At 37.3% G+C, this 18,270-nt stretch overlaps 2 protein-coding genes across 8 annotated transcripts; one reads left to right on the top strand and one right to left on the bottom strand.

The window, feature by feature from the left end:
- The first annotated feature begins 3,463 nt into the window (after positions 1–3,463).
- On the top strand, positions 3,464–13,161 carry LOC104893506 (hypothetical protein). 7 transcript variants are annotated; one of them, XM_010679617.4, is made up of 6 exons: positions 3,468–4,145; positions 6,612–7,043; positions 7,476–7,773; positions 7,859–8,080; positions 8,170–8,581; positions 12,088–13,161. In XM_010679617.4, exons 1-4 carry the CDS (start codon positions 3,702–3,704, stop codon positions 8,005–8,007), a joined length of 1,323 nt encoding a protein of 440 aa, XP_010677919.1. In that variant the 5' UTR covers positions 3,468–3,701; the 3' UTR covers positions 8,008–8,080; positions 8,170–8,581; positions 12,088–13,161. The 7 variants fall into 7 exon arrangements, with proteins under 7 accessions (XP_048493540.1, XP_010677919.1, XP_010677918.1 ...); XM_010679616.4 differs by having other exon boundaries at positions 12,085–13,161; XM_048637582.2 differs by lacking the exon at positions 8,170–8,581 and having other exon boundaries at positions 12,499–13,161.
- Positions 13,162–13,613: 452 nt separating this feature from the next.
- On the bottom strand, positions 13,614–14,770 carry LOC104893507 (probable xyloglucan endotransglucosylase/hydrolase protein 23). The gene has a single exon (XM_010679619.4). The coding sequence runs from the start codon at positions 14,646–14,648 to the stop codon at positions 13,791–13,793; it is 858 nt and encodes a 285-aa protein (XP_010677921.2). The 5' UTR covers positions 14,649–14,770; the 3' UTR covers positions 13,614–13,790.
- Positions 14,771–18,270: the final 3,500 nt, after the last annotated feature.

The following is an 18,270-nucleotide window of genomic DNA, read 5'->3' as shown; positions in this document are numbered from 1 at the left end:
CAAATTTTCATGGATTTTCCCTTATTAATAGACTGTTTTCTCTTCTTTTGTTGCTTTTTGAGTTACCGGAGGGTTTTCTCAAGATCAGGATCAGTTGGTACTGGAGTACCTGTTCTTTTAGACCTAGCATGAAAGAAATAAAGATAAATGTGCAATGAGATTGCCTCAATTGGAACTTGCAGTTCCAATGAGACAGTAGGAATAGTTCAAATAAATCATAAAGCTATAGAATCTAGTCGTCTCCTCGGCAACAACGCTAAAAACTTGATGGTTTTTAAAATATATACCGCAAGTGCACGACGTCTGTTGTTAGCGGAAACTGACAAATACGCTCGATCCACAAGGAGAGGATTTATGTAGATTAGTGTTCATTTATTTAACTACTTCAAGAGAGAAATTGATTGAAAGATTAATAGCTAAACTAGAATAAACTACAACACAAATGGATGGAAGTTTATCAGTTAATTAAAAACCTAGAGCATTTGATTAGTCCACCATGCTTATACCAATTTAATCATTACAATACAATTCAACAATACTTGGATTGAGGTTTGAGCAATTAGAGTATTTTGTTAATCCTACTGTCGGGTCTTAACACTCTTATATCAACATATGCTAGTACGGTCCCTCAACATAATCAGATCTACCAATTATAACAAGCCTCTATTGAGTACATCTATCGATTCTAACTCCTATTATCTAAACATAACCCATGATATTGCGCATTACATGAATTAAACAATTATAGCAAATCAAAAGGAATTACTCTAATTGAATTCAAATATCGAAGAACTTTAAACCATAATCAAATAGGTATAAACATGGTTTCCCTCATTAAGCCCTAGAAAAAGACTATTCACTCATGATAGTGAATAACATAATAAACATAACGAAAATATAAGAATTCATCAAAGTAAACAAAGTAAGAAAGAATATGGAATGATTGAAGAGAAATGGAAACGAAATCAACGATCTTTACAATCTTTAAAGCAAAGAGTTCATACAAAGCTAGAGAGAAAAAGACTAAGTGTTTAAACCTACAAAAGAATAATAAAAGATTCACTAATCGATAATACTAAAAACCTATTTATAATTTTTACAAAACCGGCTAAAAAGGCAAAAATTAAGGTTCTCGAAAAACCGCCAGTCGGGCTACGTTGTTGAATTTTACGAGCTCATGAGGAAATTCGCCCAGTCGACGCGCAAGCAATTTTGTCCCCTTTCTCGCCTGGTTGACCGGGCGAACATGCCTTGTACTGTGAAGAAATTTTCAGCTTGCCCGGTCGGACGAGCACTGCTCTTTGGCTTTTTCCGCAAATTCTTCGTCCAAATCTCTTGTGCAACTTTTTCGATCTTCTATGGGTCACATTTGACCACTGGACTTTCGCTCTGCAACTCAAATAAAGGCACTAGATTGCCTAATCTGCACAAAAACATATAACACACAAAAACAAGACCAAACATATCAAATCACATAAATATCGAGCTCAAAAGAGCTCCAATCAACTCTGAAAGCTAAGAAGATTGGGCTACATATGCAATAGACACATCACACCATGATATCTTCACCGTGTTGACTACATGTTAAGAGAATGGAACTCTTTGGGTCCATCGCAGTGTTTGAAGACACGCTCTTGCTTCAATAATGAGGGATGAGGAAGCATGGAAACTTGTTCCCTCACAAGCCATGAAGAATTTTTTTTTACATTGGCTACATCTAAACTAAAGGGTATCCAAGTTCGAAACATTTCACTTTAGAAAGTAAGAATATATCCACTAATTCAATTCAAATTTACTGTTTCATATATTAATACCAGATATCATAATGTCTCAAATCTTCTTATAAAAAGCTCACAAAAACTATCCAAATATATAAAAAGATAAAATTAAGAGTGTAATTGTATTATCTTACCATAGTTACTTAAACATATTTAATCACTTTTAGCTTCGTTTAATCATTGAAAAAGGACAAGCAAGAGTTTGTGAACGCTCTTACATTATGTTCACTTATTTTCGAAAAAATATGTTCTCCTCATTTGAATTTAAATAGATTGAGTTTATTTGACCTAGATTAACCACCATCACCCTTTAACACATATTATTTTTACAACTTAAGGGACTTGAGAGAAAACCATTAGTAGGAGATTACGCTTTTTTCTTCTCTAGTCAAGAAAAAAAGTGGCATCAATAATATGTAATAATACTCATATAAATAAACCTTTTATATATCACATTTTGCGACAAACAACCTTTTAAAAAATGTACCGGCAACTTATGAACTTATAAATATATTTTTTTTTTGGAAAAACAACTTTGGTTTATTTTCCATCATTGACAAGCCGAATTTCGACGTTGACTCGTGTTTGCTAAATTTCAGCCTCCCCCCTTCCCCCTAAATGTTACCCATCACCACCACCCTCCATCATCTTCAACCCTCGCATCACCAGCAAAACTAGCCGCTAGTCATGCCTCGCCATGACCACCGACAATGACCACCGCTCCACCTAGAAAACACCAAAATCCAGAAAACAATCGACACCACAACCATCATTCATACCTTACAAAACAACATCACCACATAAAGGATCGCCACCACCATTGAAACCCCAAAACATACCACCAAACCACCATCAAAATTCAAATCCACTATTCAAACCACAACCACCATCAAATTCAAATCGCCACCACCATCAAATTCGAACCAAAACCACCTGAAATGCACCACCACCACCAAATGAAATGATTGTGAAGAGGGAGAGATAGAAATAGTTGGTTTGGGTCTCGATGTTGGTGGTGGGTTGTGGTTGAAGGTCATTGGTTTGGGGTTTGGTGAAGAGGGTAATAGTGGTTGGTGGGTTTCGATGTTGGTGGTGGTGATGTGGTTGACATTGTTAGGTATGCGCTTTGGTGAAGAGAGAAAGATATTATGTGTATGTGGGGTAGTTTAGGTGGGTAGGTGGGGTGGGGTGGTTCAGGATGGGGTTAGGGCTGCGGCTAGGATGGTTCGGGTGGGTAGGGATGGGTGAGGAGTGCAATGACTTAAATTAAGCAAAAGACGAGTTACATGCAAGTCACGTGCTTCAATTAAGTGACTTAACGTTGTAATTCGGCTGGTCAACGTTGGAAAATAGAACAAGATTGTTTCTCAAAAAAAAAATTAGGTTTTAAGTTGCCAGAAAAGTGTGATATATAAAGGTCTGTTTTGACAAATTTAGCTTATAAATATTTCTTGAAGAAAAAAATTTCCTATAAATAATACCTAAATCCAATAAAATTCCTTGATAGTTTTTAGAGTACACGTATACTAAGACCATGTTCAGTTCAGTTTAGTTTAATAGTTTCCTTTCACTGTTTTCATCAGTTCAGTTCAGTTCAATTAGTTTAATTTAATAGTATACTCTTATAGTTTTTATCAGTTCAGTTCAATTCAATTCAATTCAATTCAATTCAGTTCAGTTTAGCACAAAAGAATATGCCTACTACACACATTTATCCGATAGATGTGCACTAGAGACTAGAGTGGACTAAATTTCATATCTTCACTTTTATAGCAAGCTCGGAAAATGAAATTCCAACTATCCAATCAAAGTTATGATCACCCTTTACAAAACAAAACAAAAAAAGAAAGAAGCAGAGACTCACCTTTTTGCTAAAACACTGAAATCAAATCTAGTGCAAAAATCTCTTGCACTCCTATAATAATGGCGAATCCAACAACAAGCAACTACTCCCCTGTATCAGATTGGTATGACCCAGAATCAACAACTCAACCAGAACCGAACACTCTTCCATTAAAACACTCACTTAGACGCTTAAAATCCTTCCTAAGATTTCTGGGTTTCATCCATGATTCACCACTTTCACTTTCTCTCTCCTCACTTTCATTCCTTTTCTTAGGTGTTGCAGCTCCTTCAATTATCATCTTTCTCTTTTACTGCGGTTCTTCTGATCCATCTGCTTGCCGTAAGTATCACGTCAAGAATTTTGAGCTTGAAACTCTTCTTTTTCAGGCTGCTGCTGCTGCTGTCTCTCTCCTTTGTTTTTCCAGGAGTTTTAGAAAATATGGCCTTAGAATCTTTCTTTTTGTTGACAAGTATCAAGGAAATGTTGCCCAGTTTCAATTTCAGTATATCTCTAAAATTGATGTAAGTTCTGTCTTCTTTTTTTTCTTTTCTTTTTTATTGCTTCATTTTACTATTTCGTATTCTGAATATCTAAAGTGCGTTCTTTTTACCTGAAATTATTGAAACTGAAAATATTAGACGTGGTTGGACCTGATAAAGCTTGATTTGACCTTATGTGTACACTCTGATTTGATCTGAAAAGACCTGAAATTTGTTGCTGTAAGGCGAAGAGAATGCACGCTTAATCTAATATTGCGGAAAAGGTGATTTTAGTAACTTGAATTGATGTTTTTTGTGTGTTAAGATGGAAAAGCAGCCTTTGACTTGCTTTCTAGGCGGAAATTTGTGTTGTGTGTTTTGGTGATGGGTGATTTTTAGTGGCCCTTAATTTGTCTTGCTGTGAATTTACTGATACTGAGCATTCGGTGATTTTGGGTGTTGGTGATGGCTTGCACTTGTGAAGATGATGAATAAGACCAACAATCTCGATTAACTCATTGTAGTTGCTCTATAGAATGAGAACTAAGAGAAGAATTCGAAATGGCAAATGATGTCCTATTTAAGGTTCTACTAATAGGTCTTAAAATCTTGTCTATTGAGGTTTGAGGTGTTTGTTAGGTTGTCTCTATTTCTTCTTGGTTCTCCAGTTAAGTAATAGTTGAGCTCAATGGGAGTATGCAAGAGCTAATCTTTTGACATTGTTTCTATTTTATATACGAAAGTTCATATTTAGCATCACCTAATGGAGCACTTGTGTGTATTATGTTTCTTTGGGTCTAGACGTCCAATTTTATCAAGATATGGAACTTGATGTGAATCTTAAATGCATCTATTGATCCTCAAAACCCTTCAGCTAGCTTTTAGGACTTGGTAACTTTAAGGACAGAGGTTTCCTCTATAACTCTTTCTGATTTAGGGATATTAACTAACTTGGGTATTGTACTTGAAAAATAACGGAAAAAACACGGAATAGTTTGACGTATCTATATTTGATATTTCTAACTTCCTGAGAGTCCAGGAGGCTAGAGAATCTGGATGGTCTTTTCTTTTCATTGCTTGATATATTAAAACATGATTCTATTAATCATGAATGCTACTGTTTGTCTCTTTCCTGTATAAGCTGTAACAGATTTGAAGGCTACTGTTTGTCTCTATTCAGGCTACTGTTTGTCTCTATTGTCTACAACATAACAAGAGTCTTTGGCTGACTACGGTTGACCAGAAAGGATGTTGCAGAGTACCACCTGCACAATACAATACAGAGGCCCATATTGCTGTATCTATATAGAAATTAGCAGTTCACTCTTTAAAGATTGCACACTATATGGGAGGGAGTTTAAAAGACTAAAATATCATATATGACTTCATATAACTTTTGTCTTTCCAGTGTTGTAAGTCTAGTTCCTCTAATGGATGTGCTTGTAGATAAATGTCTCAATGTTCAAAACCCAACAGAGTAAAATTTGCTGCCTCTTTAGTAAGTCATGTGGCAGGATCATAAAGTTGTAGCATAGAAGTTTACATGAAGGTGATGGAGATCAAGAGAGTGTTTGGTTGGGAGGAAAACAATTGTCTAGAAAAGTAATTTCCAGTTTTCCTTTTTTTGGTTTGCAATAGCTGGAAGGTGGTTTTCCCAATGGTGGCAATTTATTTCCCCAAGGGAGGAGAATTTTTTTCCGAAAGGAGTGCCATATTCCATATTCCCTATGTTCCTTTTGCTCTCTTGCCATCCATCCTCCCTCCTCCGTTTTTGATCATCTTGTTCCCTATAACTTTTCTTGGATAGAACCTAACAAAAGAATACAATTGTGGTTTCCAATGGAAAAATGTTCTGTATGGAAAATCATAATCCGTTTAAGATGTGTACTGTCCTGCCAAACAAAGCTAGAAACTAGAAAGGGGAAATTTGTACATCATTATTAAACATTTGGTTATTATATTAAAAGAGAACCAGTTTCACAATAGGGAAAATGATATCTGTCTCACTGTCCCTGAAAGATTCTGTGGCATGATTCACAAGACACTGTTAAGACTTTACCCATGTACTGGGAGGTAGATGGCTAAGAATATGTGTCCCTCCTATATATTAATACTTAATGCCTTAATCTATGCTTCAATGATAAATGATTTCTGATAGAAAGTGGTCAAAGTACCGTAGTGCAAAGGTAAAATCAAATTATAGCAAGAAACGTTTTCTGATTCTTTTCACTTATTTTTTTTCGACATAAGCAAATATGTAGAGGGATGTACAAGTTGTTACTTGATTGCAGAATTTCTAACTTCATTGCAAAATGTTTCGTCTCATCCTGTGACATATATTGCTTGTGATATTGCTTTCATATTACCATGAATGCTACGAAAGTGACAATTATTACTCTTCATATTTACATATATCTTGTAATTATTTCTTATCTCTTGGGTGGGATACAGAAATTTATCGAACCTTTTGTAAAATAAAAGCATTGAGCTGTTATCAAATTTGTTCAGGGCTTCTTTCGTTCACTGGCTGTATGGGTATTGCCATGCTTAATCTTGAAGATGACACGGGAGATTGTCAGAATTATCTATGTCTCCAATGATTCACTAGTACAATCTATAATGGTTGTGTTTATACTGCTGGTATCCTGGACTTATACTGCTACAATTTATCTGTCTGGAAGCACTTTGTTCAGTTTGGTCTGCAATCTACAAGTGGTACACTTTGAGAACTACAAGAAGCTTCTGGAAAGGAATTTAGATGTTTTAGTGTATATTGAAGAGCATAGCCGTCTCACATATAATCTGTCGAAAATAAGTCACAGATTCCGAATATTCCTTATTTTGGAATTCTTGATTGTAACTGCTAGTCAAATTGTGACTCTACTGGAAACTACGGGGACTAATAGGACCATCAATTTCATAAATGCCGCAGATTTTGCTGTGAGTTTCAACTTTATATTGCATCTTTTAACGTATGACATCTGAAGAATTCCTTGATAACGTCTTTATTGCTATATGGGGAAAATGTTCTATTTGTCTTATCTTGGTCAATTTGAGCATCCCTTTTTTTGGCTCAAAAATTAAGTAGTTTTCGGCTCTATGTGTATGTAGCTTATGGTACGCTTTCTGCCGAAGTATATGCAAATGCCTGTAATTTTTGTCTAGGTTGTTGGGAAGATTTGAAAGTAGTCAACCTAAGCCATGTAAATAAGAATGAATGTGGTAAACTACCTCTAGTGGCTTTAGTCTTATAATTGATGAATTAAATTTAACTACTAATGGTGGATTGCGTCACTCGTCTGTTTTTGTATTAATTTGTGGGCTGTTACTTTGTTCAACTTCGGCTTATCTTCTGTGATGGCAACCTGGCAGATATCGTCCATTGTTCTGGTGGTTGGAATAATTATTTGTCTGCACGCTGCTGCAAAAATATCTCATAGAGCTCAAAGCCTGGCATCATTTGCCAGCAGATGGCATGCAATGGTAACATGCCGCTCAAATGAGATGCTAGGAGAGTCAGAACATGGCGGGAACTTCAATGTTGCTGGTTCAGCAATTACAGCAATGAACTACCCAGAAAGTGACATGGATTCAGCTGATTATATATTACCATCTATGAATTTAGAATCAATGGCAAATGTCTCTTCGTACCGTAAAAGGCAAGCATTTGGTATGTGTCCTTAGTGCTAACCAATGCTTGTACTCGATGATAATTCATACAGAACTATTAACAAGTCTTGTTCTTTTTTCTGCAGTCATGTATATGCAGTCCAATCCTGGTGGCGTAACCATTTTTGGATGGACAGTCAATCGGGCATTCATGGATACAATATTCTGTGCTGAACTCACTGTGGTTACTTTTGTTCTCGGCAAGACACTGACATTTACAACAAACCATACTTGATGAAGGCGGGATATGTGCTCCTATGATGCATATTCTTTTGCCTCTTAAGTGAGGCACAAACTGCTGATTGATGGTAATATATCTTATGTCTTGTTGTCATCCTATTACATGAATTATCTATGCAACTAATGTGTCCCTGAAGCCCCTTAATCTGCTGAACAGGATGAAAGCTTTTCTTTTCTGAATAGAGATATAGGAGCCCTAATTGAGGAGCTGAGATGGATTAGTTGGATTAGTCTTGCCTCCATGGCCCTGACGTCGCTGTTCTATGTTTACCAAAAGTATAAGCCGTCACCACTCAGCCATAGGGCTAGAACATTAATTCTGAGAAAGACATCTTGGTTTCATGGGGACAGAGGATAAGTAGTGGTCTTCTGAGACCTTGTGCCTGGCGTCCGGCTTAAAGGCTAGATGTCTATCTGGAGTCAAGGTTCCCCTTACTCTTTTCTTGTATTGACCTGGCTGGTCCTGTCTCAATTACTGAATCCCCAAAACTGATGAAAGGAAAAGGCAAGTTCAAGCTTGATAAGCCTACTTCACATGACGGAGAATTTTAATTCGTAGAAGCATACTGGTATTATAATATATTCTCTGTTACTATAAGACCAGCATATACTTTTTCCTACGTATAAATAATTAGATATTTTTATGTGCAACATAGAGTTCTTTGCCATTACTTGAGAATCAGCTGAATGCTATGTGTTATGCACCACAGAAATGCTCATTTTAACTTTGAATTTTTTAACCTTTTTCCTAGGCAGTTGTAGATCCTAGTTATCTCTATAGTTAATAAAAGAACAGCAATTAACATGATTCAGTGTTCTGACAGTTAGAGGAAAGTAATAAATGACATTAAAACTTTGGAACCACTAGAGGTCAAGCAGTGTCCCTACAAAGTCTTGGATATCGAAATAGAGCACACTTTGGCTTCTTGTTTTGCTTGGAGCTTATTAATTAGCTGGGACAAAAAGGTAAATAATACTTCCTTCATTTTAATATACTTGATACATAACAATTTGGCATGCAATTTTAGAAGCATAATTTAGACAAAGTAAACAAATGAATTACTTATTATAATTCAAACATGGTTTAAGATGAGTGATTAAGTTAATTCATGTTAAGATCATTGGTGTTATTTCATGGTTTTATCCATGCACCTTGTCTATCATGCTCCTTAAATTGTATGCCAAGGAGCTATGTGTCAAGTAAAAATAAAGTTGAAGTATTTTTCAAGTTCATATATATAGATAGATAACTATGAGATTGAGAGCTGAGGAGGATTTTGATGTCTGGGCCACCCCCCACCTCCGAGTACCACTACCTTCTTGAAGAACATGCATAGAAGAGCAAATTATATGGGGAAATAAGATCCAAAATGTGGAGTTTCGTACTTCAATTTAAGGAGAAATATGCCTGATTAATTTAGGCGAAGATACTATGTGAATGGCACTTCAAGTATTTGCAATTGCTAAATTTCTTAGGGCGCGTTTGGTTTTGGGTTTTTAGGAAAAGGTTAAGGAAACAAATAGGTTGATTCCCTTACTTGTTGTTTGTTAGCACATTTTAATCATTCCCTTTACCCTTCCCTTTCCCCCAAACTCCTCTACTTCCATTACCCACACCCCCCAAGGTTTCACTTACCCTTTTCGTCCTTTACTCCATGGTCACTTTGACCAATGATTGACTACCACCTCAACCACTAGAACAACCACCCCAACCACTAAACCACCACACCAACCACCGACCCACTACCCCCAGCTACCGACACCACCTCTCATCGCCCCCTTCACCACCAAAACCATCACCCACCGCTGGAAACACCATCCGGTCGCCGGAACCGCCATCCCCATTAACGAAAATACCACGACGCCACCTTATCAACATAAACCAACACATAAGCCACTACCACCCACCCAAAGATCCCCCAACACTTCTTCAAAACCCATAACGTACAATAAAAAAATTATGAATAAAGATGGATAAATATCTTTTTTTATGGTTTTGGATGTCAAATTCAACTATAAAAATTCTAGATCTAGAATTTTCATGGTTGAATTTGACTTAAAAACCTCACATTTCACCTTTAATGGTAATGGAGAATAAAAAGTAGAAAAATCGGTGGTGAGGGGGTTGTTGTCGGTGAGGAGGGGGGAGCCGGCAGGCGGTGAGGGGAGGCGACGGAGATCGGCGGTGAGGGGAGGCGACGGAGATCGGCGGTGAGGGAGACTGTAGACCCGCAGCCAGCTGCACTAGAGAGAGAGAGATTGGTAGAACATGGTGGAGAAGAGGAATAGGGGGTTTTTTCAATCCAAACAACATTTTTAAACAAAGGGTTTTCCTTTCGTTTCTCCTTGTTTCTCTTTCTCAAACCCCTTCCTAAACCAAACGCCCCTTTATGGTAGACCTATTTTTATTGTTGAGACTAATTGATGGCCTATTCGAGTAAGAATTTGGCTGTCGTTTAGTTTCTAATAAATGTATAGCAAAGTTAATATCTTCTTTTAATCTGTATTTTGACTTCCATTAGAGCATAGAACCCTCCACTGAACGTCCTTATCATCTCTGAGAATTGTGTCTCGTCTCAAAACTTCCTCTCGCCCTTTCTGAAAAAATGTATAGTTCAGTTGTTGCATTGCTAGTGTAATGCACTCAATTTGATTTTAAATGATAATAGAATGTTGTAATTTCTATTTTAATGAGTTCATAAGACTTCCATTGATGTGGATAAACCATGGAAAAAAATTTACTCCCCCACCCTTCCCCCTCTTGTTCTTTTCTCACTGGGGATGTTAATGGTTAGGACATAGGTTGGATGGGACATGGATTTGTATACGTATCTATATAAAGTGTTTTCTTATGTTGTCTAACACATCCATTCGGTTCTATTTTACGAATTTTTCACCAAATACCTCTAATTCATTTTCTTTTTATACAACATACACCTTCAATGTTTTACCATATACCACTCAATTTCATTAGAATACATCCTTATGTCCTTCATGTCTTAATGACTAATTAGCTCCAACTTTGTTAATCATTAACCCCTAATCCTGTTATTAAATCCTAATTAACCTTAATTGACGTTGTTTCTCTCTCTTCTTCTATAACTCTTTCCCTCTTCATTCTCTTTCCATCTAGCCCTCTCTTTCTCCCCCACCATCACCACATGCCATTACTCTCTTCCGGAACTTTCACTCCTCTATATTCGAAATATGCCTTTCTAGGAGCATTACGATCTGCAGCTCAAATGGTCCCTTCGGCCACCCCTCCCTCCCTAGAGTAATGGAAAATTACTTAGTATTTGGTGATAAATTTGTTTACTTTTATCATGTCCATTTTTTTCCTTATCTAAATGTGATGGATGTTCAAATATCTTGTCTAAGAATTTCTGTTAAGTTCCTTAACTATATTCAAGTGCACTCTTCTTTCCTTAACTACATAATGTAATAATACGTGCGCTTCGTGAGTGAAAATTCTAACACTTAGGTTTATCATATGTAAGAATGAAGAATTTATGAGAACAAACAACACGATTATCAACTTTATTCTATAGCAAGCAATAAAAGACTTGAGGAATGATATTCCCCCATCCTTAAGACCTTGGAATTACTTCATGAGAGTATTGCTTACCGTGTGGTTCTTTCCTAGTACTTTCCTTTCGTTGACTCATACCAACTTTGATCTAAAAGATGTCGTTATTACATGGATTCTAGTGCTTTCTCCGTTTCAATTTAGTTGTGACACTTTTAAAATCACAGACTTCTGGACAATTTTTGGAGACGAGAGAGAGAGAAAGAAAATAAAAGGGTCTCATGTGATAGGAGAGAGATAGAAAGAAGTTATTACCCAAAATGAAAGTGTCACAACTAAATTGAAACTTCCTAAAATAGGAAGTGTCAACTAAATTGAAACGGAGGAAGTATAAAGAAGTGTACATGAAACAACCACTTGCCTTTGTTCATCCTGACTACCCTAACTAAATTTATTGGTTAAAAAAGGTCATTCTTTGCCGCAAACAAGGTAATGGCTTAGTCTTGTAAGTACCTTTCAAGTGACTGAAGGTTTTTTCTTTTGCAGTAGGTCTTACACAACCATAACCTTTTATAAGCATGGATCGGACACCCTCATTCTTCTATTGTGTGGATAACATCCTCTTGACTGGAAACAACGCCAATCTCCTCCATTTCTTATCTGGTGTCTTCTCACTTTTCAGTGAGAGACCCTGGCAATTTGCCTTATTTTCATCGGGTTCAGATTTTAGGTACGTCTTGTCAATGAAGGACTTTGGCACATTAAAATCTTGCATGGGTATTGTGAAACCTGTATCCATTGCTTTCAATATCACTTTGTCCTTGACTGATGGTTAGTTGCTTTCTCATGGGCCTGCTCAGTATAGGACTATGACCAAGTTTATATTGCGTTTAAATCATCTGGTACTTATCTTTTTGCTGTGGTGCACATTCATGGGTACTTGGACATCGTGACGAGAAGCCTGAGTCTGTTGGTGGCATATTGTGCTGCGGACAAAGGTGGTCGTATTGATAACCGTCACTTCATTTCTCGTTGACCTGGGATCCAAGTACTTCTGGTAATCAAAGAAACAACCCCCCAGTCCCTCAGTTTTTTTTTACAGAGGTTACAAGCTGAGCTATTGTACAAACTACAAGGACAAATTGGATTATATCATTGTCGCCCTGTTCATCTGTTTTCTGATGATAAACAGCTAAGTCTTGATTATATGTGAGTTGATTGGTCGAAGGAAGGAGTCTGTGCTGCAGAACTTCCCACGAGTGATATATCAGGGTTGTCCTAATCACTGCGTTTCAGACTGTGGAAGCTAATCCCTTGTTCCATTCTGTCCAGATTGAGGTGTATAGTATATGGTAGTGTAGTAAAGTATGTATTGAGGGAAGTCTCAGAAAGCATGGACGAGCTACATCATACATGCTGGGAAATTGTAAAGTTACTTTATGTTATATCTATGGGCTGGGGTTCCCAGTTAGAGCCTCTAACTCTCTAAGCATATATATTTTTCTCACCATTTCTATCGGATCCTTTGTTGAATATTAGAGTTATGGGCTCTCTGTATGTTGTTATTTATAACACGACCAAGAACTTTTGTCTATGATATATACTCTCTCTGTTTATTTTTAATTTACTCACTTCATATTGGGGAGAATTAAGGAGGAAGTTCAAAAGTTAGTTTGTAAGGTTGATTATTATATTAAAAAGTGGATCACATAAGTGGAAAAATAGGAGAAAATAGATGGAACATATTAAAACTAGAAAAAGCAATCGTGTAGATTAAAAAGAAAGGAGGAAGTAGCTGTGAAATATCACATGAAACATGAAAATTGACAAAAAAGCCTTGTAAACCATCAACGGAAATTTTGTAGATCTAACTACTTTTTTAGATAACTAGTTAAGATGAATGATCCTACTGCAGTGCCACTTATTGCAGGTATAATGAGTCATGTTTGTAAGTGACATTGCTGGGAAGAGAGTGTGAGATGACAAGGCAAAATTCACCCCCAAAAAGGCCTTAGTGAGATAAAGCATGTACATAGTAAATACATTTACAAAAGGCATGAACTTGACTCGGTCTATTGATATTTGATCACACAATATATATAACCAGAATAATCTAAAATTGAAAATCTTACATGAATAAGAATTAATCAAATTTATAATACGTCCACTTGGCATACATAAATCTTGCTTGAAAGAATCAAAGAATAAAGAATTTTAATTCAAAGGGAAAATTGACTCAAGCCTATTAGCTTTTAAGTAGTAGTTGTGCATTCTGTAGGTAGGCCTTGAGGGAACCTCTGAAGATCAGCACAATAATTATAGACCATGTAATTGGTCTGCACCCATCTCATTCTTTCTAGACTTGCTGAATCTAGCTCTTGGTTCAACCAATCCGAACCCGAATCAGCGGAAGGACTTAACCCACAAGAAGATGAGCCAGAAGCCCAAACACAAGCATTGGCATTGAAGTTTCTGTATGACGCTGTAAATGGTGCGTGTGTCCAATCAATCTTGACCCTTCCACCTTGGGTAGCCCAATCATCAGCATTCCACAAGCTAGAGTAAATCCTCATTGGTTGATTCTTAGGGAATGATACACCTTGTGATTCCATGTTGTTGAATTCTCTAATGGGAATTCCATAACAAGAGAAAACAATCCTTTGAGGATTCCAAAGAATAGAGTAGGTGTGGAAATCCTTAGTAGGGTCGAACCATAAGTGGAACTGTTGTTCTCTGTTGCCTTTCCCTTGAGCAAACACATTAGTATGAAGTGTGTAAGGTTGTCCACTAGCATTTCCTAGGAACTCGAAATCAATCTCGTCATGGGTTGTACCCAAAGACGATAGATAATAAGCAGTGACAGTGCCAGCAGAGTTACCAGGAACAAGTTTTAATTGCATATCGATGCTACCAAAGAGATACTCATTCTTAGATTGGAAGCCTGAGCCTGAGGCTTTGTCGAGAGAAAGGGTAAGGTCATCACCGTTGTTGAGGATCTTGGCTCGACCATCTCCCCAAGTAATGGCGAAGTCGTTGTTAAAGTTGGCTCTAGTAGTGGCAATCAGACTTGCTAGAAAGATAGTAGCGAAAACAATTGAGGATGATGCCATTTTTTTTAGGGGGAAGGGTTGGGAACTTGGGGTTGAAAGTGAAAGGTTGATGTTTGGAGTGAGGATGATGAAATTTGTTTGGAGGAGAGACACTTATATAAGGGTTGGGGTTTTGTCATGTGTGAAGCAAGAGATGGGGGGGTCATGGCCCATGGGAATTGCGAAGGTTCTTGAGGAGTGTATAGGTTTGGTGAGTGGAGGATGAGCTGTAGAAAAAGAGTGAGCAAGCTGGATTTTACGGCACTACTAAAAAGTAGTAATACAGAATGCATGGTAATTGGTGAACCAGCTTGCAAGTAGTCTTTACTTAATTTAAAACATTTGGTGACGCGGAAAAAAAAAAGGTGGGCAAAGTAGTGATAGTGGTTGCTGGATTTAGGGGCACTAGGATTAGGATGTCTGTGCAGAGGAGTGATAAAACGCTAATAGTTAGTAGACAATTTGCTAATTAATAAGGATAGTATTGTTATTTCAACATATTTACATACATAAATAACGGTTGGTTTAACAAAAACAAGAGTTTCAAACACACAAATAAGGGTTGATTTGACAATAATCAGGGTTCTAAACGTACAAACAGGTGTTGTTTTCAATAACCAATTATACTTTTTGGAAAAAAAACCTGAATGGGACACGCAAATTAATGCAACTTTTTGCTTTATGGCAGAGATCACATGTTTATTTTTTGACAAGAAATTAGATTTCAACATATTTACATACGCAAATAGGGGTTGTTAAGCGTTTCAAAACAAATAAACATGGATTGATTTAACAATAACCATGATTTTAAAGACACAAAATGGGGTTATTATCAATAACCAATTGTACATTTGGGAGAAAAGCTACACGGGACACGCAAATTAATGCAACTTTTATTTTATAGCAGAGATGACATGTTTACTTTTTGACAAAAAGTTGCCTTTTTATATTTTTTTTTTTTTTTTTTTTTGAATAGTAAAATTAATTCATTAATAAAAAGTCATACGACATCTACATAAGCAATCGAATCAAACAAATACATAAGTTGAATCAAACAAAAATTTCCTTCATAAAAACTACGATCGTCAAACAAATCTTGCAATGTGGAACATCTCCCGCTTATATCGCTGGAAATTACAGCCTTGTTGGAGAGACAATCTAACGATCCCTTGTAGTCGTGAGTGATTTCCGTCGGATTCATCTAACCGTATTCGAAAAATTGATAACCTTTGTGATCCCGCATAATTCTTCACGAACAAATAATTTCACGGCAATCCATTAGATCTAGTATCCCGGATTGTAACCTGTAGAAATTCCCCTCAAAAGAGGAGAAAAACCCTGTCTTTCGAAGGAGGTCGAAAAACCTTGTCTTTCGAAGGAGATCGAAAAACCTTTTCTTACGAAGGAGATCGAAAACCCTGTCTTTCGAGGGAGAAATCGTTATTGGAACCTAAAAACAAATAAAAAAAACAAAGGTGGGGCTTTCCAACGGTAAAAACCGATGGAAGCCCCTTTAAAAATCAACAATGGAGGCTAGGGTTTTTGAAAGTAGAGAGGAGAGAGGGGAGAGAGAAAAAAAAAGGGAGAAATTGTTATTTATGAAATGAGAGATTGCCTTTTTATATTTTTGTTTTAACAAAAAGGTAACTTTTAAAAAAAAAAGTTATTGTTAGTGGACAGCATGTCGACTAACTATTATCGTTTACCAAGCATGCCTTGGCTTTTTCGTTAAGATTGAGGTGTTGTGAACGATAGGTCACAGGTTCGAATCCCCTACCCTTCTTTGTACTTTGTACTGCATTCGTGTCTCATATGGATAAAAAAAAATAATTATTATCGTTTTATCATACCTTGTCTATGCATGGGTCAAACGACTCAAACCAGGTTGCAAACAGAGTAACACTATGAAAGTTTATATCTTGCAACTTGGATATAAGTGTTGTTTGACACAATAGTAAACTTATGGCTTTTGTCGTAAACGAAGTAATATAATTAAATTGGATAAAGATTTGAAAAATGGATTTCTGTTTTTAATAATTTCAATTATGGTGTCGGAAGAAATCGGTTAAATAGGTAAGAGAGCCACAAGTTACTTTTTACTACGTTCCCCACTTTTTAAATTAAAAAATTAGTCTTGAACTCTTCCTTCTCTCTTATTCGTAATTTACCCAACAGCCATTCCTTTCTCCAATCCTGTCAGGTTGTGTCCTGTCCCCGCCCATCCTCACCATCCCTGCCCTACGACACCCCACACCACATAGCACCTATAGTTCGATGACCTAAACTGCAACAACGCATGAAGGAAAGCAATGAGAGGAGCAATTGTAGCTCCGACAAACTACTACCTCTGTTTTTTAGTTGACCCGTTTTCATTGGGTACACATGCCAATGCACTATTTTAAAATTTTATATCTCTAATTATCAATGAACAAAAATTTCAAAAACTTAATATTATGAAAATATACATTGAGACGAATCTAACACGATCCCACATGACTATATTTTCCCTTAAGTACAAATCATAAAAGATAGTCAAAGTTACACATGTGAATAGTATCAAAAGTCAAAATTGGTCATCTAAAAAAGGGAAAAAGTACTGCACAAGGCGACTAAACTAGCAGCAACCAACTAAGGACGAAGGAGATAGAAAATGGGGCAGCAGACCCACATTCAAAGAGAGAAACTGAGCAATAAATAGAGGCAACACAACAGTGTCGTATCCAAGATTCCAACCCTATGGGCTTAGAGCTGGTAAAAAAAAATATCAATTCACTTAAAGTTCAATACACTAAGGGGGTGTTTGGTTGTCACAGGGTAAAGGGAACGGAATCAAGAAAGGGGTAGAGGGTGAAAGGAAAGCAAAACCCTTAGATTTTAAGTGTAGTTTGGTTGGTAACATTGTCTTTCCTCTTTCTTCCTCCTTTTACTATTTCTTCCACCATAGCACCACCACATCCCCTCTCTTGCTATGCCACTGTCGTCGTCCTTCCCCCTTAAAACGAAAACCATCGCCGTCGCCACACCACCACCCTCCCCTTGCCGTGCGTAATCGTCCTTCGCCCTGCCCTTCCCGTATGTCGTTGTTGTCCTTTCCCCTTAAAACGAAAACTGTAAAAGCTCAACAACCCCTTGCCCGGCCACCGCCTATGATGCCTACTTTCCCCTTAAATTCTTTCGTCTCTTGCAGATCTCGTGTTATTGGGTGCGGGGGATGGTGTTCTCGAGTGATAGGTGGTGTTTTCAGTTGGTTTGGAAGTGTTTTCGGGGTTATATGGCGGTCTTGGGTGGGTCGTGCACTGGATTGTGGTGGTTATGCTAGGAGTTTGGGTGGAAACGCAGTGATTTTGGCTAAAGAGGCGGTGGTGTCGGGTGGCTGGCCTGAGGTTTCGAGTTGAAGGTGGTGATTTCAATGGAGAGGTCGTGGTTGTGGTTATTGTGACAATGTGGTGGTTGTTAAAGTGACCATGGAGTAGAGGAGAGAAAGGATAAGTGATACCTTGGGTAGGGGTGAGGAATCAATGTAGAGGAGTTAGGGGGTAACCATGGGGTAAAGAGAATGATTGAATACACTTAACAAACAACAAGGGAATCAACTTACTTGATTCCCTTACCCTTTTCTGAACACCCTAAACCAAACGCCCCC

This window comes from Beta vulgaris, chromosome 5 (genome assembly GCF_026745355.1).
Source record: "Beta vulgaris subsp. vulgaris cultivar EL10 chromosome 5, EL10.2, whole genome shotgun sequence".
In the NCBI taxonomy this organism is placed as follows: domain Eukaryota; kingdom Viridiplantae; phylum Streptophyta; class Magnoliopsida; order Caryophyllales; family Amaranthaceae; genus Beta; species Beta vulgaris.
The sequence above is the reverse complement of the archived record's forward strand: the minus strand, read 5'-3'. Positions and strand labels throughout refer to the sequence as shown.

What these genes read in the sequence shown, in the direction of transcription:
- LOC104893506 (XM_048637582.2), top strand. Translation starts at nt 3,702, where the DNA reads ATGGCGAATCCAACAACAAGCAACTACTCCCCTGTATCAGATTGGTAT. An exon ending in TAAATGCCGCAGATTTTGCT is followed by an intron (nt 7,044 to 7,475) that starts GTGAGTTTCAAC and finishes GCAACCTGGCAG; the next exon opens with ATATCGTCCATTGTTCTGGT. An exon ending in CCGTAAAAGGCAAGCATTTG is followed by an intron (nt 7,774 to 7,858) that starts GTATGTGTCCTT and finishes TTTTTTCTGCAG; the next exon opens with TCATGTATATGCAGTCCAAT.
- LOC104893507 (XM_010679619.4), bottom strand. Translation starts at nt 14,648, where the DNA reads ATGGCATCATCCTCAATTGTTTTCGCTACTATCTTTCTAGCAAGTCTG.